The sequence below is a fragment of the Loxodonta africana genome, chromosome X, assembly GCF_030014295.1.
Source record: "Loxodonta africana isolate mLoxAfr1 chromosome X, mLoxAfr1.hap2, whole genome shotgun sequence".
In the NCBI taxonomy this organism is placed as follows: Eukaryota; Metazoa; Chordata; class Mammalia; order Proboscidea; family Elephantidae; genus Loxodonta; species Loxodonta africana.
This window is the reverse complement of record NC_087369.1, coordinates 31,634,210-31,659,867: the sequence shown is the minus strand read 5'-3', so window position 1 is coordinate 31,659,867 and position 25,658 is coordinate 31,634,210. Positions and strand designations below refer to the sequence as shown.

At 38.8% G+C, this 25,658-nt stretch overlaps 1 protein-coding gene across 1 annotated transcript in view; it reads right to left on the bottom strand.

The window, feature by feature from the left end:
* IL1RAPL1 (interleukin 1 receptor accessory protein like 1) overlaps positions 1–13,657 on the bottom strand; it is a 722,800-nt gene extending 709,143 nt beyond the window's left edge. Inside the window, exons 1-2 of the mRNA XM_064278411.1 lie at positions 13,336–13,657; positions 12,780–13,059 (exon numbers count right to left, since the gene is read on the bottom strand). Of these exons, the coding sequence (XP_064134481.1) occupies positions 12,780–13,059; positions 13,336–13,657 (602 nt within the window). The remainder of the gene's footprint in view (positions 1–12,779; positions 13,060–13,335) is intronic.
* Between the last annotated feature and the right edge of the window lie 12,001 nt (positions 13,658–25,658).

Genomic DNA, 25,658 nt, shown 5'->3' with positions numbered 1-25,658 from the left:
GTATATAAACCTGCTTAATTCAGCATTTTCTAGATTTCTAGATTTGATCTTTATTAGACCACTGACCTATGGAATTAGTGTTCCCCAGAATACCCCTTGAGGAACACTGGGCCAAAATGCTTCATTTTGAACTGAAGACTCAATTCATTTTAACAAGCATGTGTTAAGTTCCTATGTATCACTTGGTGGTAAATTCCATGAAAGTAGGGCCTGCCTTTCTTCCCAGTGGATCCAGAGATCCTAGTATCATTCCAAGCACATAGAAGCCATTTAATTCATATTTGCTAAATGAATGAATGTCAGATTTTGTGTTGGTTTCAAGGGATAAAAAGAAGAGTAAGAATTTGCTTTCTCTCAAACAATTGGCAATCTACATAAAGATAACTACATAATGATAATATAATGTGGGGTAGCACATAAAAAGGTATAAAATAATGATGATCCAATAAACCACACCTCTTGATATTTACTCTTGTGTAGTTGCCTCAAACATTGATTGACAGGATATCAGCAAGTGCATTGCAAACAGACTTTATAAATACTTGCTTATTAGGCCTTGTCCTCTTACAATGTTATGATTCAGGAGCCCCTAATCATTATGAAATAAGTCAGCTACTCTTCTGAAAAGGTCATATGGGGAACTACAAGCCTTAACCTAAAATATGTGGCATTGGCTTTAGGACTCAGTATGGGCAGAGTGTGGGAGGGCCTCAAAGAGACTGTTAGTGAAGGCTGGAAGGGCACAAGAAAATTGTTACTGGAGGCTGAAAAAAGGCAACCTGGGTAATGTTTGACAGCATTGCCATGTATGGGAACACGGAAAAGAGAAACTATAACAAATGAACTTACGGCTCTGGCTATGGAGATTTCTAAGCAGAATATTGAAAGTGCATATGATAAGGTATGGATAGAGATGAATTAAAAAGGGAGCTTTTCAGTTTTCAAGGAAAATTTTCCAACTCAGATCTTGCACGCCCAGTCAGCAAAATAGTCTCAAGATAAGAAATGGCCTCGGGACAAAGATAAAACCTAGAGTACAGCTATGAGGCTTTTTGAAGACTTCAGCAAGATATGCTTCATCCTAAGCTCTCTCAGACTTTTAAGAGTCTTACAGTATGCCTCACAGACCCTCTTAGCTACTCAAAAGGGTGTCTCAGAATCTTAAGGACATTGCACCCCACCACACTGACCAATGACCCCGCCAATATAGAGAGGCATCTATCTTCAAGATATTTGTGGGTGTGGCTTCTTTAATGGAGTAGATTACAATTTAATACAGTGAAACTTGTGAAAGCTGGAACCTGTATAAGGTGGAAGCTGTCAGAGAAAGAAAATGCAAACATTTTCCACTAATGGACAATAACAGAAAAATGGTAAGACTGTACCCTGTCAAAGGCACAAAACTTGTGAGACACAGCAAAACAAAGCAGTCCTGTCAAGTTCTGGCTTTCACAGGTTTCACTGTTCATAAAAAAAAAAAAAAAAAAAACCCACTGACGTCAGGTTGATTCCGACTCATAGTGACCCTATAGGACAGAGTAGAACTGCCCCACAGAGTTTCCAAGGAGCACCTGGTGGATTCGAACTGCCAACCTCTTGGTTAACAGCTGTAGCACTTAACCACTAGGCTACCAGGGTTTCCTCACTGTTCATAGAAGGCTCAAAATGTTTTAAAGAATCATACCAGCTTATACTAGAAGGAACAGATAAAGTTCAAAATGAAAAGAGGCCTCTGGGCATTAAACCTTCTGTGGAAAGGAAAAGGATGGAGCCAAGAGCCATAGAGAACCACTCCCAGGAAGCAGAACTCGGCCCTAATTAAAGAATTGATGACATGTACCCAGTTGGATGTCAGGACTGCTGTGGACTAGTGACTATTTAGTACCTCACATCCTTCTCCCCCACATTTCAAATGCGACTATATATTATCGTTATCCTATCCCTGGCTCAACATTGTATGTTGGGTGTGTCAGGTCAGATAGCTAATTTTTCTACTACAACATGTAAAAAAAAAAATTGGCATAACGGGGCTTATAAAAATACCTCATGGGAGGAAGGCATGCATTATTTTCTTAAAAATGTGATATGTGTGAAGAGCCTCAATCCCACCCAGGCCTGATTTAGATGATGAGATCCCATAATAAGATGAGAGATTTTGGGTCTTAGGAATGTGGTGATTGTACTTTGCATGTTTTAGGGGATGAATCATCGTGGGCCAAAGGGCAAAATCTGTTACCTCAGTGGTCACACCAAGGAGCCACATGCCTGACAATATTCAACCCCTTGTAAAGTCCCCTCCCACATTAGCTTTAGACTTGGTTAACGGGACACTAGCAAGCATGCTGCAAACAGATGCATGATAAGTGGTTGTACATTCTGAGTTACCATATAAAGTGTCTGGCCATCCTGCTGGACAGACACAGAGAGAGAGACCACAAAAAGAGAGACCACAGAGAGAGAGAGAAGTCCTCAGAATTCGTAGACAGATCAGGCTCAGCCGACACTGCATTCAGGCTGATTCCACCTCAAAGGTGATAGTGGGCAGCAGCAGCAGCAGAACCACCCAACTGAGTCCAGCTCACATTGTGGAACCATAAGCAAATAAAGTGGTGTTGTTTTAAGCCACTAAGTTCTGTTTTGTTTTGTTTTTCCCTTCAATAGTTAATTGAAGCAATTGTTTTTGGAGAAATTTAGGAATGGCAGAAAGAAGGTAAGTATAAACTGGATCTTCTTCGGAAATAAAACCAAAAAACAACCAAACCCAGTGCCGTCGAGTCAATTCTGCCACCAGGGTTTCCATTCTTCAGAAATAAATATGTATTATTGACGTAGGCAACAAGAATAGAATTTTAGATGAAGGAATAAGTGAAAGAGTGGTGAAAAATTCATGCCTTATTCTGCAAATGAAGATGGCGAGAACACAGTGCAAGGCGCCCAGGCAGAGAAACACCTAAGGTGCGACTGGGACATATGATTGAAGCTGGGTTATAAAGAGCCATGTATGCCAAGTGAAGTCTTGAGACTTCATTTTGTTGAGTAACAGTTGCCATCAAAGGCTAACAGGTAGAGAAGTGAAACATCTGTTTTAGATACACAATCCTAACATCAGTGTGGAACAGTGACTAAATTGGGGGGGGAGGGGAAACTTGATACAGGGAGACCACTTAAGAGGACATTGCATTCACCTGGAGTAGTGAAGTTGGTATGAACAAGAAAGGATATATTCGAAAGATATTTCTAAAGTAAATTGGGCAGGTCTTCGTAACTAAGACAAGGTAAGGAAGAAGAAGGAAATGAAGATAAGTGATAATTTTCTAGCTGAGGCTACTGGAATGATGGTGATGCAATTTATTAAGAAAGGAAACACCTGAGGAGGAGACAGATTTGTTGAGGTTGGTATTTAGATTTTTATATATGTTAGATTTAATGCACCTCTTGGACAAACAAACAGGACTATTAAAACCCACCAAACTGACTATTGTCAAGTAGATTCCTACTCATAGTGATGCTGTAGGACAGAGTAGATCTGCCCCATACAGTTTCCAAGGCTGTAATCTTTACAGGTGCAGACTACCACGTCTTTCTCCCGTGGAGCGGCTGGTGGGTTCAAACCGCCAACCTTTTGGTTAGCAGCGGACCTCTTAACTACTGTGCCACCAGGGCTCCAAGAGGACTATTAAAAAAAAAAAACAATAATTCGTTGCCATTGAGGTGATTCCAACTCATAGTGACCCTATTAAAAAAAGAAAAAAAAGGCAACCCAAGCCAAACTCGTTGCCTTCAAGTCGAATCCAGTTCGTAGCGACCTATGGGACAGAGTAGAACTGCCCCGTAGTTTCCAAGGAATTCCTGGTGGATTTGAACTGCTGACCTTTTGGTTAGCAGCCATAGCTCTTAACCACTACGCCACCAGGGCTCCAAGAGTACTCTTAGGAAGTTGAAAATATATTCCTAGTGCTTGTGAAAAAAAAATTGGAATTATTTTTGAGTCATCAATAAATATTTGATCTATGGGAGTAGATAAGAAGGACGAGGGAATCAGTATAGGATAGTGATTCTCAAGCAAGCTGCACACTAGAATCATGTGCTATCTGGATGTAACTAGTCTGAGGTAGTACTCAATCATCAATATTTAGAACAACTGATGCAGAAGGCTAAAGGAAGACAGTTGAAACAAAAATTCTGGATTTAAGGAAAATATGAACAAAGGGAATCTATGGGGCCATCTATCAGAGGGATAAGAATAAAAATGGTAAAGACCAGTGTTAAGAAAACTGAGGGAGGCCCACAGGATCTGGCAATTTGAAGTTCTTTGGCCCTTACAAGTAAAATTAATAGAGTAGCAAAGAAGCCAAACTATTCTCTGTCATCTGCACTCTACTATTAAACTCATCCAGTGGGTTTTTACTTTGGTTATTTCATTTTTCGGTTCTATAATTTCCATTTGGTTCTATTTTATAGCTTTTATTTCTTTGCTAAGATTTTCTATTTTTCCATTTATTTCAAAAGAATCTGTAGTTACTTGTTGAACCATTTTTTTAAACGATGGCTGCTTTACAAATCTTTATTAGATAATTCCAACACCTGATTCATCTCAGGGTTGGTGCCTGTTGATGGTCTTGTCTCAATCACGCTATGATTTTCCTGGTTCCAGGTATGATGGGTGCTTTTTTTTTTTTATTGTATGCTAGACATTTTGGATATTATATTATGAGGATTTGGATCTTATTTAGTCCTTTTTTGCTTGTTTTTAGCAGGCAATTCTCCTGTTAAAGTGTAGCATGAGGGCCAGGTGGGTATATATGTTCAGCTCCCCTCTCAGTTTCACTGATACCTCCCTGGTAAAAGTGTGGTATCAACTTGCACTGCCTCATTGCCCTGAAGTGGGGGTATAAGCTCACTTCCCACTGGGCCACAGTGACACTAGGGGAAGGGAAGTAGTGAATCAGATGCAAACTAGCCCCACCTTCCATCACCTTGTTCCACCACACTGAGAGTGGAAACTCTGTTCTTTCACTTGGCTTCACTGATTCTGGGCAAGGGTGAAGCCTAGCAGTAACTAGCCCTGCCTTGCACTGGCTCATTAAATTTTATTGCTGCCCGGTGAGGGTAGAGCCTTAGCTCGCCACCGGATCCCACTGACACTACCCTTGCAGAGAAATCTGAGCACTGCCTGCTTCCACTGGGTGGAGCGTAGATCAGCTCCTCATTCAGCTGTGCCAACAGTACAGCAGCAGGAGAATCAGACCACAGCTCTTTGCTTCTGCTAGGCAGGGGGTAGAAGATTAGCTCCTTGCTTGGCCCTACTGACATCAACTAGCAAGGGAATTGGAGTGCAATCACCATGTCATTCCTCAAGTCCTAAGATTCCTAGACACCCCACATCTTTCTACCTTTCAGGGACTTCCTATGCTAGTCTGTTTTATTATACCAATTTTTTTTTCAGTTGTAAGAGGGTATGCAGGACTGGGAGGAACAGGGCTACTCCATGTTGGTGGAACAAGAAGTCTTCCCATTATATTCTAAACATACTATGATCATAGTATCTAAAACAATGTATTGCTCATGTATCTCCTCTTATATAAACTACTCGAGGATAAGCACCAGATATTTTTATCTTGGTAATCCCAGCACAGGCATATTACTTAGCACAGGGTGATCAGTAGATGTTTGTTAAGTAGATGAATAAATAAATGAATTTAACTAAGTACCTTGTGATAGATGGTTAATATGTACTTTCATTGAGAAAGAAGAGTCATTGTGATAGATGGTTAATATGTACTTTCATTGAGAAAGAAGAGTCATTTGGCCTCTAAAGGGAAAATAATGACTTGAGTAGAGAAACTAGAGGTTAGATAGAACACATTATAGACATGTCATTTGAAAAATATTGTATTTTTAGAAAGAAATTAACACACACACACAAATCACTTTTCTACATACTAACAAAGAACATACAGGAACCAAAATTAAAAATACAATACCATTTGCAAACTGCAAAGAAAATGAAATACTTAGACATAAATTTAACAAAACTTGTACAAGATTTGTATGCTGAAAATTACAAAATGCTGATGAAGAAATCAAAGAAGACATAAATAATGGAGAGACATACAATGTTCATAGATTGGACAATTCAACATAGTAAAGATGTCAATTCTCCCCAAATTGATCTTTAGGTTTAATGCAATTCCTACCAAAATCCCAACAAAGATTTTTGTAGACATAGACAAGTTTATGCTAATATTTATATGGAAAGAAATAGGCCCTAGAATAGCTAAAACAATCTTGAAAAAGGAGAATAGAGTAGGAGAACTCATTCTACTTCATGTTAAAGCCTAATGTATAGCTACACTAACCAAGACAATGTGGTATAAGCAGAGGGAGAGACACATAGATCAATGGAACAGAATAGGGAACCCAGAAATAGACCAACACAAATATGCCCAACTGATTTTTTATAAAGGCGCCAAAACAATAAAATGGAGGAAGCATCAGCCTTTTCAACAACTGGAGCACCTGGACATATATAGGCCAGGAATAAACTTCAACCTAAATAATCCTCACACCTTATACAAAAATTAACTCAAATGGATCACAGACTTAAATGTGAAATGTAAAACAACAAAACTTTTAGCGAAAACTAAGAGAAAATCTTCAGGATCTTGGGCTTGGCAAAAAGCTCTTCTTGACACAAAAGCCTGATCCATAAGAAGAAAATGATAAATTGAATCTCATCAAAATTAAAAACTTTTTTTCTGCAAAAGTTCCTGTTAAGAGGGTGAAAGGACAAGCTACAGATTGGCAGAAAATATCTACAAACGACATATCCAACAAGGGACTAGTATCTAGAATGTAGAAAGAATTTTTAAAACTCAACAGTAAGAAAACAAACAATCCAATAATAAAATGGGCAAAAGATATGAAAAGACATATTACCAAAGAAGATATACTGATGTCAAATAAGCTTATGAAAAAATGTTCAACATCATTAGCCGCTAGGGAAATGCAAATTAAATCCACAATGAGCTATCACTATACACCTGCAAGAATGTTGTTGTTTTTTTTGTGTGTGTGTGCCATTGAGTCTATTCTGATTCATAGCAATCCTATAGGGCAGAGCAGAATCCCCCCCATAGGGTTTCCTAGGCTGAAATCTTTACTGGAGTAGATTGCCAGGTCTTTTCTCCTGCAGAGCTACTAGCGGGTTCAAATTGCCAACCTTTCAGTTAGCAGTTGAGCATTTAACCATTGTGCCATCATGGCTCCTTCCTATCAGAATAAAAAAAAATTTTTTTTAATTTTATTAAAAAATAAAATATTTTTTTTATTCTGATAGGAATAGCTACAATTAAAAATAGTGACAATAGTAAATGCTACAAGGATGTGAAGAAACAACCTCTCATACCTTGCTGGTGGGAATGTAAAATAGTAGAGCCACTCTGGAAAACAGTTTGGCAGTTTCTTATAAAACTAAACATGCAACTACCTTACAACCTAAAGTCACTCTTGGGCATTAATCCAAGAAAAATGAAAACTTATGTTCACACAAAAACCTGTACAGGAATTTTCATAGAAGCTTTATTTTTAATAGATCCAGACTGGAAAGAACCCAGTTATCTTTCAGTGGATGAATGGTTAAGCAAATAAGTCACAGATATATACAACTTAGATGGATTTCAAGGGAATTACACTGAGAGAAAAAAAAAAAAAAAGCCAATCCCAAAAGGTCACATACTATATGATTCTATTTATATAACATTCTTGAAATGACAACATTACAGAAATGGAGAACAGATTAGTTGTTACCAGAGGTTTAAGATTGGGGGACAGAGGTGGATGTGGCTATAAAAGGGCAACAGGTGGAATCCTTGTGGTGATAGAATTGTTGGGTATCTTGATTGTATCAATAGCAGTACCCTGATTTTGATATTGTAACATAGTTTTGCAAAATGTTACCCTTGGGAGAAACTGGACGAAGGATATACAGGATCTCTTTATATTATTTCTTATAACTGCACGTGAATCTACAATTACCTCAAAAATAAAATTTTAATTAAAAATAGGGTGCCAAACACCTTAGTATGCTACCATTAATGAGGTATTAAAATGCTTACATGTGCAATGGCTAGGTCTGCATTTGAAATTGTTGATAGTGCATAACTCCAAAGAAGATGGGAATTAAAAAATTAGGGGTCAAGAATATAGGAATATTTTATTTTTTAATAAAATAAACTCTTATTTTAAATGGCAACAAAAGAAATTGCTCCCCAGCTCTTCTTCACTCATTTTTCATGTAAAAAATAAAATTCAGGAAGGAGAAAACTGAGTAAAAAGCCAAGTTTTATTGAGCAAAGAAGGAGCCCTGGTGGCGTAGTGGTTAAGTACTTGGCTGCTCACCGAAAGGTTGGCGGTTCAAACCCACCAGTTGCTGCATGGGGGAGAGACTTGGCGGTCTGCTTCTGTAGAGATTAAAAAAAAAAAAAACATTGCTAAAAAAGATTAAAAAGATTACAGCCTTGAAAACCCTATGGGGTAGCTCTACTCTGTCCTATAAGGTCACTGTGAGTTGGAATGGACTGGATTATAGTAGTGGGGGATTGAGCAAAGAATTATGTGATATTATTCTGTTCAAAATAGATATTAATGGAGGGAAGTAGGAAAGCTACTGTTCATTATGCTGACAGTAATCTTAGACATTTCCATTATATACATCATTTAGTTGTATATTTAGATGTAAATGTAAATTAGCTGTACATGAAAAGGCTTGTTAAACCTTTTCATTGATAAGTTAATACCCAGAACACTTATCAAAAAGACGAGAACCTTTGAAACTAAGCTGGCATTTTCAAATTTCTAAAATTCTTTGCAAGCATATTACTGAAAGACCAAAGGTGAGAATTTTGTGGTCTGATAGGTAACACAAAAGAGATCCATATTTATGCCTATTCCCAACAAAGGTGATCCAACCGAATATGGAAATTATAGAACAATATAATTAATATCACACGCAAGCAAAATTTTGCTGAAGATCATTCAAAAACGGCTTCAGCAGTATATCGACAGGGAACTGCCAGAAACTCAGGCCAGTTTCAGAAGAGGACGTGGAACCAGGGATATCATTGCTGATACCAGATGGATCCTGGCTGAAAGCATCTCGAGAATACCAGAAGGATGTTTACCTGTGTTTTATTGACCATGCAAAGGCATTCGACTGTGTGGATCGTAACAAACTATGGATAACACTGAGAAGAATGGGAATTCCAGAACACTTAACTGTGCTCATGAGGAATCTTTACATAGATGAAAAAGCAGTTGTTCGGACAGAACAAGGGGATACTGATTGGTTTAAAGTCAGGAAAGGTGTGCGTCAGGACTGTATTCTTTCACCATACCTGTTTAATCTGTATGCTGAACAAATGATCTGAGAAATTGGACTATATGAAGAAGAACGGGGCATCCGGATTGGAGGAAGACTCATTAACAACCTGCGTTATGCAAATGACACAATCTTCCTTGCTGAAAGTGAAGAGGACTTGAAGCACTTACTAATGAAGATCAAAGACCACAACATTCAGTATGGATTCCACCTCAACATAAAGAAAAAAAAAATCCTCACAACTGGACCAATGAGCAACATCATGATAAACGGAGAAAAGATTGAAGTTGTCAAGGATTTCATTTTACTTGGATCCACAATCAACAGCCATGGAAGCAGCAGTCAAGAAATCAAAAGATGCATTGCATTGGGCAAATCTGCTGCAAAGAACCTCTTCAAAGTGTTGAAGAGCAAAGATGTCACCCTGAAGACTAAGGTGCGCCTGACCCAAGCCATGGTATTTTCAATCACATCATACACATGTGGAAGCTGGACAATGAATAAGGAAGACCGAAGAAGAGTTGACGCCTTCGAATTGTGGTGTTGGTGAAGAATATTGAATATACCATGGACTGCCAAAAGCATGAACAAATCTGTCTTGGAAGAAGAGTGGCCAGAATGCTCCTTAGAGGCAAGGATGGCATGGCAAGACTGCATCTTACATACTTTGGACATGTTGTCAGGAGGGATCAGTCCCTGGAGAAGGACATCATGCTTGGCAGAGTACAGGGTCAGTGGAAAAGAGGAAGACTCTCAATGAGGTGGATTGACACAGCGGCTGCAACAATGAGCTCAAGCATAATGACGATTGTAAGGATGGCACAGGACCAGGCAGTGTTTCATTCTGTTGTGCATAGGGTCGCTATGAGTCGGAACCGACTCGATGGCACCTAACAACAACAACAACAAAGGTAACAATGTGCCAAAATGTCAGTGACTCAACTAACAGAGATTGGGCTCTATTCACATCAACACCAAGCCATGCTATTTCAAATTCTGTTCGTATGGATTTTGAAAAGGAAGCCATATCAATACCAGCTTCAAATCGACTCGGATATTTAAATTTCAGTGACAAAATGATCTCTTTCTACAGTTATCATCTTTCTCTAGAACACACATAAAACATGGAGAAGTTTGTCTTTTCGGTTAACCTTCCGTTAAAATATATACATATGAACCTATGGCAAATGTCATAGTTTGAGAATTTTTCAGCCTTCATTTATTATCGACAACTACAAATTCAGGCATTTTAATGCCAATTTCTCAGGGCATTAGATCACGATGTACATTTAAACACATCAATGTACTGCAACCTCAGTGCTTTAGTATCTCAGATTACTAATATGAATGCATCATTATTTTTCCATCAACAATAAATAACGAAATGAAGTGTTAAACTATGGACATGCAACTCCATTCTAATCTCAGGTAAATGAGGGCACACATTTCCCTATCTTGAAGAATCACCTCTACACAAGCAAGATCAATCAGAACTAATGACTGTTTTAAAAGAAACACAGCAGATTTGAAATTAAAATCAAATTACTACTAGTCAAGTGAGAGTAGCTGGTTCAAACAGTATTTTTTAACCATTCTAGGCTGACAATTATTTATTGATGCCCTCACAAGACCTCTACTTCTTTTAGGAGTTATGTTTGAATGGAAAATGAATGGTAGACCCTAAGAGAAGGAACAAGAGATGCCAAAGGCATAATGCATTTGTTCGTTTAAAATCCATTGGACAGTTTTTTCCCCAAGCACAACTCTATACTTGCATTCATTTTTATTTTTTCACATTGATCCTAACTTATATGTTGTCAGTATTAAAAAGGTAAATTTCGTTTCCACTTTGGTGTGGTCTGACCTGTCTTAATGTCCTAACACACCTGTAGCCACGGCTCAGGATAATGGTAATCCTTACAGATCACAGTGAGGGGGAGACTTGATCCTCATGACAGGTGCTGTTATGGGTTGACTTGTGTCCCCCCAAAAGACATGCTGAAGTCCTAACCCCAGTACTTATGAACATGACCTTGTATGGAAATAGGGTCTTTGCAGATATGATTAGTTAACATGAGGTCATACTGAAATAGGGTGGGTCCCAGGTGACTGGTGACCTTATTAAAAAAAAAAAGAAGAGACACAGAAAGGCACAGAGGGAAGATGGCCATGTGAAGACAAAGCCAAAGATTGGAGTTATGTTGCCACAAAGCAAGGCATGCCTGGGGCTCCCAACTGCTGGAAGAGACAAGAATGGATCTTCCCCTAGAGCCTTCAGAGAGATCAGGCCCTGCGACACTCTTACTTTGGACTTCCATCCTCCAAAACAGTGAGAGAATAATTCTGTTGTTTTAAGCCACTTACTTTGTGGCAATTTGTTACGGCAGATGTAAGAAACGGATACAAGTGCTGATCAGAATTTTAGACGCGGAAGTTGAATTTTGATTTGAAAAAGACGCTAGGTGATTCTGAGCCTTTCTCCAAGTTCCAATTCAACTTTTAGATTTTGCTTGATTTATCTGAATAAGTCAAAGTACAGAAGCCCAGATAAAAAAATTTTTTTTTTTTTGCCCAGATAAGTAGGTTTAAATACACCCTCTATATGCCTATACCCCTTTTTGCTAGTGTTCTAATAGTCTAACAACATCAGTAGTCATCCATGCAGGCTGTGATTCACAATCCATGAAGGGTTAACTGCCTAAACTGAGAATTTTAACTGCTAATGTGTTACCTGGGCACTGTTTCAATGCATTATCATTAAGCAAACTACGTATGTCTCTTCCAAGAGCAGACAAAGATGTGTGATGAGTTTACTTGGGGATGAGGGCAAAGACTTTGGTATTGACTTTGATATTCACCCTGAGAGAGCCTGGGGAATTTTGGTGTTGCACTTCCAGTTAACAAAGTGATCTGGAGTGCAGTCTTAGTATTCCCTAACATGGCAATGCCACCTTCCTCTACCTGTGCACGCACACACATTACCTAAATCATCTTTGCAGATGTGTGTGAACCAGAGCTATTTGCGTACTATCTGTCTGTGAAGGGCAATAACAAAATGTTACAACCCATTGAGCAATAAACTATGCATCCTTTCTGCAAGTCTTTGCTTACATTTTATTTGCAACATTTTACCTCCTCTATAAATTTTATTTCATAGTCTTCAGTAATTTCTGGCAACATAAGTAGATACCCAGATGGTATCTCTTTTCCCCATAAGCTAGAAATAATGTCTCAATATAAATTCCAATCCCATCTTTTTATGATTTAGATTCTAAATTTTGGAAAGCAGCAACACATATTGAGACAATACCTTCAGGTGAAGGGGAGAGTAGCAACATTTAAGTATGAGAAAGCAGCATGTGATTTAATTGATTCAACAGTAATATAATTAAAAGTATACCTGATGACACAGGCGTAAAGACCACTGTCCTGTAGTAATGTTGGCCGGAACCAAATGGAATCTTCTTCCTTGCTCATTCTACTTCCATCAAATGCTATTGGTTCTTCAAAGTCTCCGGGACCAGAGCTTTTGTACCACATCAAACTCAGTCCAGCACTTTGGGCAAGGGAGTAATTTGCTCTGATATAACCATAAAAAAGTGCACATTTGATTCGAACAGGCTCTCCCACCAATACTTGATATTTCTTGATATCGACAGACCAATCAGTGCATCCATCAGCTACAATGAAAAAAAAAAAAGAGGAACAATATTAGAGAAAAATATGAATAATAATCTCATTCAGCACTCATTCATTCATACATGTATCCAACAAATATTTATTGGGCCAAATTCTACTTTAGGCACAGGGGATACAGCAATGAATAAGACTTCTTGGTATTGAAAAGTAAAACCCTGCTAAAAACAATGCATTCTTCATTTAGTCTGCTTGTATTTATTCTTTGTTTATATCAGCTTGTCAGTTATCAATTTATTGATTCTCAGCTCCAAATCCACCTTTTTGCCTGTTCTGTGAAAATGGATCTGGGCCTTTTAAATATTTTTCCTTTGCCAGCTGGCCCTGAAGCTTTGTCAAGAGACAGTGCTGCAGAGACATGGAGAAGGAAAGGGTTTTGCTTGCTGGTTCTAATGTGCTCACTTGGCAGTCAGAATCAGGCTTCTGTGGTGTATGCTTGTCCAGTACTAGACTCTTGTTGTGCAAGGTGGCCAGAAGCTTCCCCTGGCACAACCCCACTTCCCCACTGGGTGTTACATCTTCAAGTACGTAGCTTTCCCAGACACCCTGGAGTGCAGATCTCTGTAAAGTTCCAGAGAGCATATTTCCAACAAGTTCCACCTACACTGTACCCCATTGACTTCCTGGCTCTTCATTAAGCCATGGCCGCTCCCTCTCAACAAGGTCTGGACTCAACCCTGAGGTTGAGAGGGTGGGGACTCTTCTTTGGGTGTTGTATCTCAGCCCTACATGTAATGGCAGCCATTCCTATATTCTTCAGGATTCTTTCTCCTTTTTATTAGCCAATCCTTCATTACTCCAGTCCCCTGTTACATTTAATAAATCTTCACACTAAACCTTTGCTGTAGTTTCTATGATTGGACCCAGACTGATAAATCAGGAATAAATGTTTTTATACACAAATGAGGCATAAAAGAATAAAAACAAGAGTGGGGTGAGCTCTGGTAGAGGCAGTAGTAATCAATTTGCTCTGATTTCTGGGAGCATCAGGGGAAGTCTCAAGAAGAAACCATAGTAGGATATGGGGATAATGGGAGTGGGTAGTGGCTGGTTTTCTGTGTTTGCTGGAAGTACCATCTTCCAAATGGCACCCACCCATTCCCACACAGAATGACAGGTCCCAATACAGCAAGTGAGTCCCCATCATCACCGTATGGAGAGGATTTGTGGATTTCCAGCTTAGGGAGGGCAGTTGTTAAATACTTAGCAAAAAAAAAATAAGTTTGATGTTGCTCAGAGTATACAAATGTCAAAGACAGAGAAAAGAGGACCTGTAATAGCAATAACATCCGAGTATTACAGTCAGGGTTTAACTCACTACAGATTAAAAAGAGGTCCTCAGACTGGAGGAAAAATATAGAATTCAAGAGAAGGAAAATGATCCAGATTGAAAAAAATAAAGTTGTTCATCAGATCAAAAAAAATAATTTATGGAATTAGCTATCTCCATTTCTTGTTTTAAAATAATAGCAATATCTAACATGTAATGAACATTTAGCTGTGTGCTGAGAAGTTTATAAATTTTCATTCACTCTTGATGAAAACATCCATTAAGGTTTTTGAACTTGCTGTGGCCTCTACAAGCAAATTTCCTGCCCAGCCCAAGTGTATGACTTCCTCCCCACTTTCTCCCAATGTCACCGCCTCAAAAAAGTATTTTCTAACTATCCTGTTTGAAACACCACCCTCCTATCCTGGTCACTTGATCTACTTATTTTGCTTTAATTTTTCTTCCTAAAACTAATTGCTGTCCAATGTTATATCATGTATCCACCTGTTTGTTTTCTGTCTCCTAAATAGATGTACGTAATGTAACCCCCTTGAGGTCAGGAATTTTGTCCTTCTCACTCACTGCTTTAGCTCCAGTGCCTAAAACTGTGCCTGCTGGCCAAATCAACACACTTTTGCTAAATGAACGAATGAGCGTGTGGGGAAATAAACAAATTGATGACTAAATCTTACAGTCAAAGAAACGAGACTAATTGAAGTTGCATAGCCAGGAGCCCTGGTGGGCCAGTGGTTAAGAGCTATGGCTGCAAGCCAAAAAAGGTCAGCAGTTCGAATTCACCAACCTCTCCTTGGAAACGCTATGAAGCAGTTCTACTCTGTCCTATAGGGCCACTATAAGTCGGACTTAATGGCAATAGGTTTTCAGCCAGCTAGTAACTGGGAATGCTGGGGTTTTCATCCACTTATGTCTGACCCTAGAATTCATTCTCTCTACCACTAGAGAGAATGAATTCTAGGGTCAGACATAAAATTTTTTTTTTTACCACTATAGTATTCTGTTTCCTAATCAAAGTGTTTTCAATTTCACACCATTCTTTGATTTAATTAATTTCAATCACCAAATGTTGGTCTAAGATTCCTACTAAAGAGCTGTGTTTAGGTTCTGTCTAGTGTAAACATGTTGCAAGCTTGGTGGACATCATCAGTGTCTGAGTCATTGCCATCATCCCTGTCAAGTAGGATGACAGCACTGTGCACAAACAGAATTGCCGTGATGATATTAATTACACACAATATTTATCAACAAAATTTCATATATTTGTACCATTGCATGAAATGAATCCTGTTCTATTTTCGACAGTTAAAATCCTAGTGATAAGTATGAAAGTTTCTTGTTTTACCACTATATGAATTACATCACAATTCTAGTATCAAGTTATTATAACTGAAGCCATCTGTCATAGAGGATATCGCTGACAGTGAAAAAGCCTGAAACACCTTCAAGGTAGCAGTATAAACAATGGGATGAAATTAGTCAAACTCTCAGAAGGTTTGTAAGATAAAGCAAAGTGCTTGAAGCTAAGAGCAAAAAGATTTAGTCTAGAAAGTTCTAAAAAGTTAGTAACAAATTAGATCAAGAGAACACAGGGAGAGTTGTATTAGGAATATAGTTATTAATATATACTTTTAGAACATGCTTACTAAGAAAAATGTTGAGAGAACATTTCTGAAAATTAAAATTATTCACTACTTAACAATCAGTAATAAAAAAATAGTTTCAAAGAGCTCTGAGTCATATGTCAAGAGTAAATGAAGAAATAACAGCACCTTGGACATCGAAGACTGTTCATTTTAGTGTGGAAATAGATGGAGGGTTATGGTTTAGGAGGTTTGACTACTATTAAACTAAATTCCCAATGTTCAAAATAAACCATCAAATTCTTAAGATTTTCTAATACCTTTTGGGAAAAGATAGCAAATACTGTAAAGAACAATTCAAAATACTTCCAAATTATTAGGATAAACATATTTAAATAAATGATGGACTTATGTCCCTTTTCAACGATTACAAAAAGGTATTTTATTAAGTGAATGAAGTGATGAGCAATATTTCTTTATTAACATTCGCCTCATTTGTATTCTGTGTGTGCTTGTGTGTACATGTATGTGCATACATATCACAATTTTTTTTGCCTAAGCCAGTTGAAAATAAGTTAGAGACACCATGACATTTCACCCCTAAATACCTAAATATGCATATCCTTTGAAAAAGTGCATTTTTTTATATAGTCACAAAGTGTTTTTTTGTGTGTGCTTGTTTTTTTTTTTTTTATCTTGAGTAGTAGGAACTCTTAAAAGAGAGTGTGATAACTTAAAGCCTAACTCTTGACAAACAGAATTGCTGTTGGTTTTTTTAGTTCTTCCTTACTTCCGAACATAAGCTCTGTTAGCTTGGTAACAATCATTCCAAAAGCATACTTACAGACACTGTGAACTCCATTACGTAAGTTACCAGGTGACCTTCATTATTATTTTCAAAATTACTAACAGGTAATAGTCCAGGCCAGTAGTATTTAATCTATTTTTTCTCTCTTTCAAAATAAAATACCCTTCTATAAGCCTATTTCATAAAGTTTGCTATTGCTACTTGTCTTAGTCATCTAGTGCTACTGTTACAGAAATACCACACGAGGATGGCTTTAACAAAGAGAACTTTATTCTCTCGCAGTCTAGGAAGCTAGAAGTCTGAATTTAAGGTGTCAGCTCCAGGGGAAGGCGTTCTCTATCTGTTGGCTCTGGGGAAAGGTACTTGTCATCAATCTTCCCATGGCTGAGGAGCTTCTCGGTGCGGAGACCCTGGGTCCAAAGGATGCACTCTTCTCCCGGCACTACTTTCTTGATGGTATGAGGTCTCCATGTCTCTCTGCTCTCTTCTCTATTTTATATCTCAAAAGAGATTGACTCAAGATACAATCTAATCTTGTAGATTGAGTCCTGCCTCATTAACATAACTGCCTTTAATCTTGCCTCATTAATATCACAGAGGTAGGATTTTCAGCACATAGGAAAATCACACCAGATGACAAAATGGTGGACAACCACACAACACTGGGAATCATGGCCTAGCCAAGTTGACACGTATTTTGGGGAGACATGATTCAATCCATAAGACTACTCTTCTTCCCTGAAGGGAAGATTCCATGGAAATACTGTAGTTCAATGACTCCTCTGAAGTACATATTCATTCAAAGCCCATGGGAATTTAGGAAGCCATAAAGTTATGTTGGGGGGTGAGAGTAGGAAGCACCATATTCATTCATTTTTGTCACTACCCATAAAGTTATGGGAGCTTATATGTAGACAATGGTGGAATTAGGATTCAGAACTTATTCTTTTACAAGAAGTTCATAATGATGTACCATTTTATGAACAAAGGCTATATAGACTGGAGAATGTGAATAAATTCAAAAGAGATTAGGGAACGTATTTCTAACTAAATCACTATTACTACATATGTAAGAACTCAAAATATCTCCATGGTAACAAGCTTAAAGGTTGACTTCTTAAAAAAATTTCCATCTAATTGCAAAACTTACACATATTGCACCCGAATATGAAAATGTAAGACTTTATAAAATGGCAAATTTTATTAGTCTTAAAGTATCTATCTAGGCAGGTCGATTGGAATAGAAATAAAATAATCAGGACACCCGTGATAGTGTAGTAGACACTACAGTACCCCATCCTGATCCCTTTTACTTAAGCAGATGCATGCATTCTCCAGCTACTTTGAGTGTTGGATACTAACAGTTCACAGTTGCCCACCTCTCTTGAAAATTACTTTTGATTGACAGGAGATACCATTATGGGAAAGTTATACCCCCTTGGGTGTGGCCCACCACCAATAACTGACTGAGGTGCGTATATAAAAGGCTGGCTCCTTTGTCTCAAATGGGGACAACTTTATGTGATAGTTTATGCTCCAGAGCTCCTCTGTGAATCAGGCCAAGCCCAAAGTTTACCTGATACCTCCCTTTTGCTCATTTTTTCCCCTTTCCTGGCTGCTCCCCTCCCTCTCTTTCAGGTTCTTTCTGAAACGCTCTCCCTCAATAAACCACAGGCATCAAAATCCCTGTCTTGGGCACTGTTTTAGTAAACCTAACCTAACACAGATTTATATATTCATATAGTGAGAGCAGGAGTCCCTGGGTAGTGTAAATGGTTAACGAGCTTGGCTGCTGAGCAAAAGGTTGGAGGTTCGAGTGCACCCAGAGGTGCTTTGGAAGAAAGGCCTAGTGATCTACTTCCAAAAAATCATCCATTGAAAACCCTATGTAGCACAGTTCTACTCTTACACCCTTGCCGTCACCATGAGTTGGAATCAACTCGACAGCAACTGGTTTGGTTTGTTTGGATAGTGAGAGCTTCATTCCAGTTTCTGTCCTAAGGGCTGGAGATATCAAGACATACAAACCGTAACCCTTGTTTTCAAGGAACCCAGGATCTAATAGAACAAGATACACAGAGACAGAAATTAAGAGTACTAGTGGAAATGCGATGATAAAGAAATGCACTAAGCAGGTCAGAAAAGTGTTCGTTGAAGGAGAAATGTTTGAGATGCCCATCAAAAGCAGGTAGCCATAGGAAGGGTAAGGGGACAGATACTTGCTATGGAGGCAAACACAAAAGCGAAAGCACAGAAATAAGAAGTAGCATAGTTTTGCAGAGACGAAAAGTGACTTTGTTTTAAGGAAACAAGTTTAAAGCAGAAAATGGTAAGAGACGAAGGAAGGGAAATGAACAAAGACACATCATTGTTTTTCTTCTATGTGATGTAAAAATGTTTGGCTTCATTGTGGGAGGGACGAGGAAACACTGAAGAGTTTTAATTGGTGGGGTCGATGACAGAGTCAGTCTAATGGTTTTAGGTATGCTACACTGGGTGGATTTTTAGATACAGATGTAAATTAGAAAGCTTTAGCAAGGAGATTGATGTTACTGAAGGTCTGAAGTAAGGCAGTGGTAGTACAGAAGGAGAAGCTGGATTTGAGAAAAATTTAGGATGTATCATTGGCAGGAGCAGGTGATTAACTGAATACAAGCAGTGAGGGAGAGGAGTAATGCTAGTTTACTCTGCAACTCATGTATTTTTTCAGAGACTGAAATATCTTTCCCAGTCAACTAAAAATATCAACACCATGCTTGTCAAGGGGTGAGATCTTTAAAATGTATATATACATATATATACACACACACATTAAAAACAAAATGAAAACAAAAACCAAACCTTTCGCTGTTGAGTTGATTCCGAATCATAGCGACCCTATAAGACAGAGTAGAACTGCCCCATAGGGTTTCCAAGGAGCAACTGGTGGATTTGAACTGCTGACCTTTTGGTTTTATATACACACACACACACACACACATATACACACAACACACACATATATGTATATATATATACACACATATAACCAAAAAAAACCAAACCCAGTGCTGTAAAGTCAATTCCGACTCATAGCGACCCTATAGGACAGAGTAGAACTGGCCCATAGAGTTTCCAAGGAGTGCCTGGTGGATTTGAACTGCTGACCCTTTAGTTAGCAGCTGTAGCACTTAGCCACTAAGCCACCAGGGTTTCCCACACACACATATATTGGGAATTAAAAAAAATAAAGCAGACAGGCCTAAAATGCCTGTAGTTTTCTTCTGTTACATGTTTTAATACAATGACCAAAAATAACTAAACAACTACCTGGCATACTGGCATCATTTGTTTCTACCCTTAGTGGGCTTGGAAACCTCGAACTTCAGACAAGAAAGCAGCCAGGGAGTAGAGGCAGTGAACTGAGCAGCCTCTCATTTTTCACACAAGCTATCATAGGCACTGAACAAAAAGACTGACACTAGATCTTCATTAGGCGAATCCTACACTTCAGCTGCACTGGCTGCTCCTCTTTCCACACATGAACTCCGCAAATGAAAGCGGGCAATGCAGACATCTTTCAGAGGAGGGAGCAGGGATATCCCCAAATTATCAGCAGCAATGATAACAGCAAAATAGGACAAAAGCTAATCTTTACAGTACGCTTTGGTTCACAAAATACTTTGTTCCCCCTCTACTTTCTGGATCATGCTTCTCTGGAGTGGGCCATTTCCAGATTCCCACCTTTAAAATTATGTACAGTGTAACAATTTTGGAAGAGTTGTTTCAAATATTTTGGAGAAATTTGTGTGAGTAGTAAGAATTGTTACTCATGAGGCTCTACCAATGAACAAAAACCCAATTTCTAGAAGGTCCTATGTCTGACAAAGCCTGGAAGTTATCATCTATCATTCTCTCAATGTAGGCCATTTCCAGGTGGACACAGGCCTTGGTCAGCTGTTACCATGTTTCTTCTAAGATATGGTTCCCTCTTGATCAGGAGACAGTAGGTCCCGAGGTAAACGGGATCTTGGTGATGTAGTTAATTTTTTTCTCATGTCTTAGCACCTAAATTTTAGCAGGTCTCCCTGGTACCAACACACAAAAGCCTGTGGATTGCAGTGTGCACTTGGGGAGGATTTATTATTTTTTTAAAGATTTTGTTTTCTAATAATAAAAAGAAAACTACGGGAGAGTAAAAAATATTCATTCGTAATCTACCCAAGAGAATCCCCTGTTGATATTTTGACATATTATTTTCCTTTTGTTTATTCAGCCTTTTTGCAGCTGAGATCATACATTTTATAAAATTTTATATCTTTTTTTTTTTTACTTAACATCTTGCAATAATTGCATAATATTGCATAATGGTGATACATAATAACTTACTTAACTCTTCTGGCGGTAGTTGACTTCAAGTTTTTCCCCTAGGCTTAATTGTTCTAAATAATTCTGGGATAACAAAACAACTTCATATACAAAGCTCCAAAACCCTCCCCTCAAAAAAAAAAATTGGTGGTATTTCCTTAGGGTAAAATTCCAGAAGTGAATTACTGAATCAAATAATACATTGTTCAAACGTTATACGCATTTTTTTAATGTTTTTTTTAAAAGAACTGTCTCAGCGTCTCCTTCCACAACAGCCATCTATGGAAGCTCCTATCTCACTAGATGTACTAAGATTTTATTAACTGTTACATACGCTTATGATTTTATTAACTCATGCATTGTTTCTTAAACTGAGCACCAAGTACAGTTTGCACACTTTTGTCTCAAATTACAAAAATATAGCATTAACATAAGTATCATTCATCTGATATTTTAGTGGCAAAATTGTCACAGCCATCATTGGTCACTCCTATATCTCTGACTGATCCATTGTACATAGTTTGCTCCATTCCAGATTTCAAACTATTTTCATTCAACACTATAATTCAATCCATTCTCTTCTGTATTGTCTTTTCAAAGAAAGATGGTGTGAACACAAGCTCGTGTACTCCTTTTGGCCCCCCATAGAGGGAAAGTGGAAACCCTGGTGGCATAGTGGTTAAGTGCTATAGCTGCTAACCAAAGGGTTGGCAGTTCGAATCTACCAGGCGCTCCTTGGAAACTCTATGGGGCAGTTCTACTCTGTCCTATAGGGTCGCTATGAGTCGGAATCGACTGGACGGCACTGGGTTTGGTTTGGTTTTTTTGGTATAGAGGGAAAACCATAGTTGAGAAAACCAGCTGCATTTTTACCTGCCATAAAAAAAAAAAAAGGCAGTGAAGCTCCCTAAGGCAAGGAAAAGGGATCTGCTGTCCAACTTGGGTCTTCCCTTTTGCTCAGCCATAAGCGGCCTCTCAAATTCCCAGTACCTCTCCTCTTCTCACCTGTGATGCCTTCTAGCTCATTACAGACCACACCATTGTTTTCTAGTATTTGTCCTTTCCCACCACTGTTGCTACGTTTTCCTTTATTGGGCCACTGCAGACAGTGACTCTTCCCTCTTTGAAATGCTGTCTAGAGTTGCAGCCAGTGACAGGTTTCCTCAATAGCAAGCAAATATGGCATAGGCCCAGCACTTGTCCCAATCATCTAATAAGTGGAGGAAGCCACTTTTTTTTTTAACAAAAACACAGGGTTAAAAGTGGCTTTCAGAGTTGTCAGTTCCTCAGAATCCACAGCCCATTTGCTGTGAGGTCACCAGAACCCCACAGTGTTCCTGGGCCTCTGGGATCCAGGGGAATTAAGGACATGATTTTTATCTTTCCTGGAGAGGGCCATCTAAACCGAGCCCAAACAGTAACTCATTGGATTGGAATAACAATGTAGCTTGCACTGCATATAAATTTCTTTTTGATGATCTAATATATCTTTGGAAACCTATAGTGGTTAAGTGTTACAGCTGCTAACTAAGTGGTTGGCAGTTCAAATCTGCCAGGCGCTCCTTGGAAACTCTATGGGGCAATTCTATTCTGTCCTGTAGGGTTGCTAAGAGTCGGAATCGACTCGACGGCAGTGGGTAATGTATCTTTAAATCTCTCTTGGTTGAGTACAAGGTTCCTGGGTACTGAAAATGGTTTGTATTCGACTACTAACTGAAAGGTTGGTGGTTTGAACCCATCTAGTGGTGTTGAGGAAGAAAGGCCTGGCAACTTGCTTCCATAAAGATTACAGCCAAGAAAACCCTGTGGAGCTCAATTCTAGTCTGTAACACATGGGGTTCCCCTGAGCTGGAATTGACTCGATGGCAAGGGGGTTTTCGTTGAATACAATAAACCCCTTTCCAGGGCAAATGAAAGCCAGTGCATTTATATTTTCAGAAAGGAAAAAGGGGAAATAAACTGCTGGGTTCTGGAGGAGAAATTCAGCAACACTGACTCTTGATTGCCTATTAATCTTTCCTTGAATTCTTTTGGGGATTTGAGGAATGTTGTGCACCTGTCAAGCAGAGAACTCCCCATAATTCGAGGTAAATATTCATTGAGTGTCTTCGATCATAAGTTGACTACTTTACCATCAACGGGGGCCCTTAAGACAATCCTGAATGCCTGTTGAACTAAAACAGTTGCCCTCCCTAACCAGCCCATGATCCCCAAATGAAATATGCATCTGTAAAGGTAATGCTTTTTGGTAATGTTCCTTCTATAAATTAGTTCTACTTTGACATTATTATGTCACATGGCACTTCTTCCAGATTTTGGGGGCTATTTCTTGAGTGTCAGATGGAACTCAGTAAGGCCTTGGGAAATTGACTTAACTTCTCTGAGTCTCAGGCTATGTCATTCATTCATTCAGCACCCAGGGAAGGCTCCAGGTGCTGGGGATAGAGTGGTAAACAAAACAAAGTTCTAGCTCTCAGAGAAGACAGATAATAATCAAAAATATATAATGTATCAGGAAGTAAAACTAAAGCAGGTAAAGAGGCTAGAGTGTATGGGATGCTGTGTTCAGTAAGGTGGCCAAGGAAGGGTTCTCTGAGGAACTGATGTTTGGGTGGAGAATAAACCAAGCAAATGTGACAGTAGAGTTCAAAACAGAGGTCCTGGGGTGGGACTATGCTGGGAACTGTGTTGAAGAGAGAGCAGGAAGGATGGGTAGATGGAGGAAGTGAATGGGAGAGAAAGGGGCAGGAGCCAAAGTCAGAGAGGCAGCTAGAGGCCTGATTGTCTAGGACCTTTTCTCCTCTGTAAAAGGAGGACAGTCATCATTATTTCACAGGGTGGAAATGAAAACTAGAGAGAGAGATTCTCAATATGCAGCACCAGTTGTTGTTGGACTAACTCCCTTGTATATTTTGTTGCCCCTTCCTTGTGGTGCCAGTCTTCCATGGCTGGTATTTCACCCATCCACATGGCCATGTTAAAATCTACCTTAAATCATAGTCATCAAGTACCATAAACATTTAAATATGGTTTGGTTTAGCCAAAGGGCTTCTCTAGATATCAAGTAGGCTGGAAAAGATGAGAGTGGCATGTACTCCATGTAAGGATATAGAGGAAAATATTTAATGAAATTCTTCTGAACATAATTTAACAAGAAATCTAAAACCAAACTCATTGCTATTGAGTTGATTCCAACTCATAGCTATCCTATAGGACAGAGTAGAATTACCCCATAGGGTTTCCAAGGCTGTATCTACAGAGGCAGACTGCCACATCTTTATTCTGAGGAGTGGCTGGTGGGTTCAAGCCCCTGAACTTTTGGATAGCAGCTGAGCGCTTCACCACTGTACCACATGCGTTTCTTAATTTAACCAGAAGGGGCTCTAAAATCTATATATGACTCAGATTCTCCATGATGAACACAATGTTTCATTCTCTTTGTGGGTTTGCTTGTTAATCAAGCTAGAGAGAGTTGAAAAACGTATGTAATAGTACAACAGGGTGGTATACAAGCTCTGGACAAAGCAGACCCAAGTTCAAATCCCAGCCACTGAAGCTTCTGGAGCCTTCTTTCTGCATCTTGAAAAATCCACCTTGTGGGATTGCCATGGTATTGATAAAGGAAATCTTCCTGAGTCTTGGGCTTGAGCGTATAGACTTTCCTGCTACATGTCTCTACAGACTTTCCTGTTACACGTCTCTGAGCCTGAAGAGAGTAAGGCACAGCAGATAGTCAGTGGTCAGGGCTCAGAAAAAAGAACAGAAAGAAGGAGAGCAACCACTTCACAGAAAATTGGTCAGAAAAAGAGTGCAATAGTGAACTTGGACTGTTTGCAGTCTGTGATTCAACTGCACTATCTGCATTCAACAAATGGACTAGGGTTTTAGCAATCTTCCTCGGCCAAGCTCCACTATAGTGATCAAATCTTGAACTGATCACCAAGGACTGTCTAAACTGATCAGTCTTTTTTCCGTGAGAAGCCCTCTGACTTTGCCTTTTCTAAGCTCTACACTTGCCTTTGGCCTGAGAAGTAGTCTTCATAGGGGATCCTCTTCCTTGTATGTACCTATATGTGAGTAAATCCAGAATGCTTTAGGCTAAGTTTTTGTGAGTCATTCTTTGACAGTAAATCTGAAGGCCCCATCCTCTGCTGGATCATGGTATCGCTGCTTTGCCTGGCAGTAAATTCAGCTAAGACTCATAGTGTCTTTAGATCATTATTTTTATTAATGTCTAAAAGTGGCATGAGAAAGTGCCAAATTCAGTACCTAGAATATAGTGGATAGTCCTTTTTCCATTCCCACACTGACTGGGAGCAGGAAAGGCACCATCATTTGGACAAACACAAGCAGAATGTTGTACTACAAGAAAATCTGGATTCTTTTTTTTTGTGGACATAAGGGATTGATGCAACACCTTGATGCATATGGTCTATCCTTTAAGAGTAAAGCAATGTCAATTTACCTTCAATATTTTTTTAATCCTTTCAATTATTTATGTATATTTATAATTTATTTTATTTTTGTTGTTGTTGAGAATATACACACCAGAATGTACAC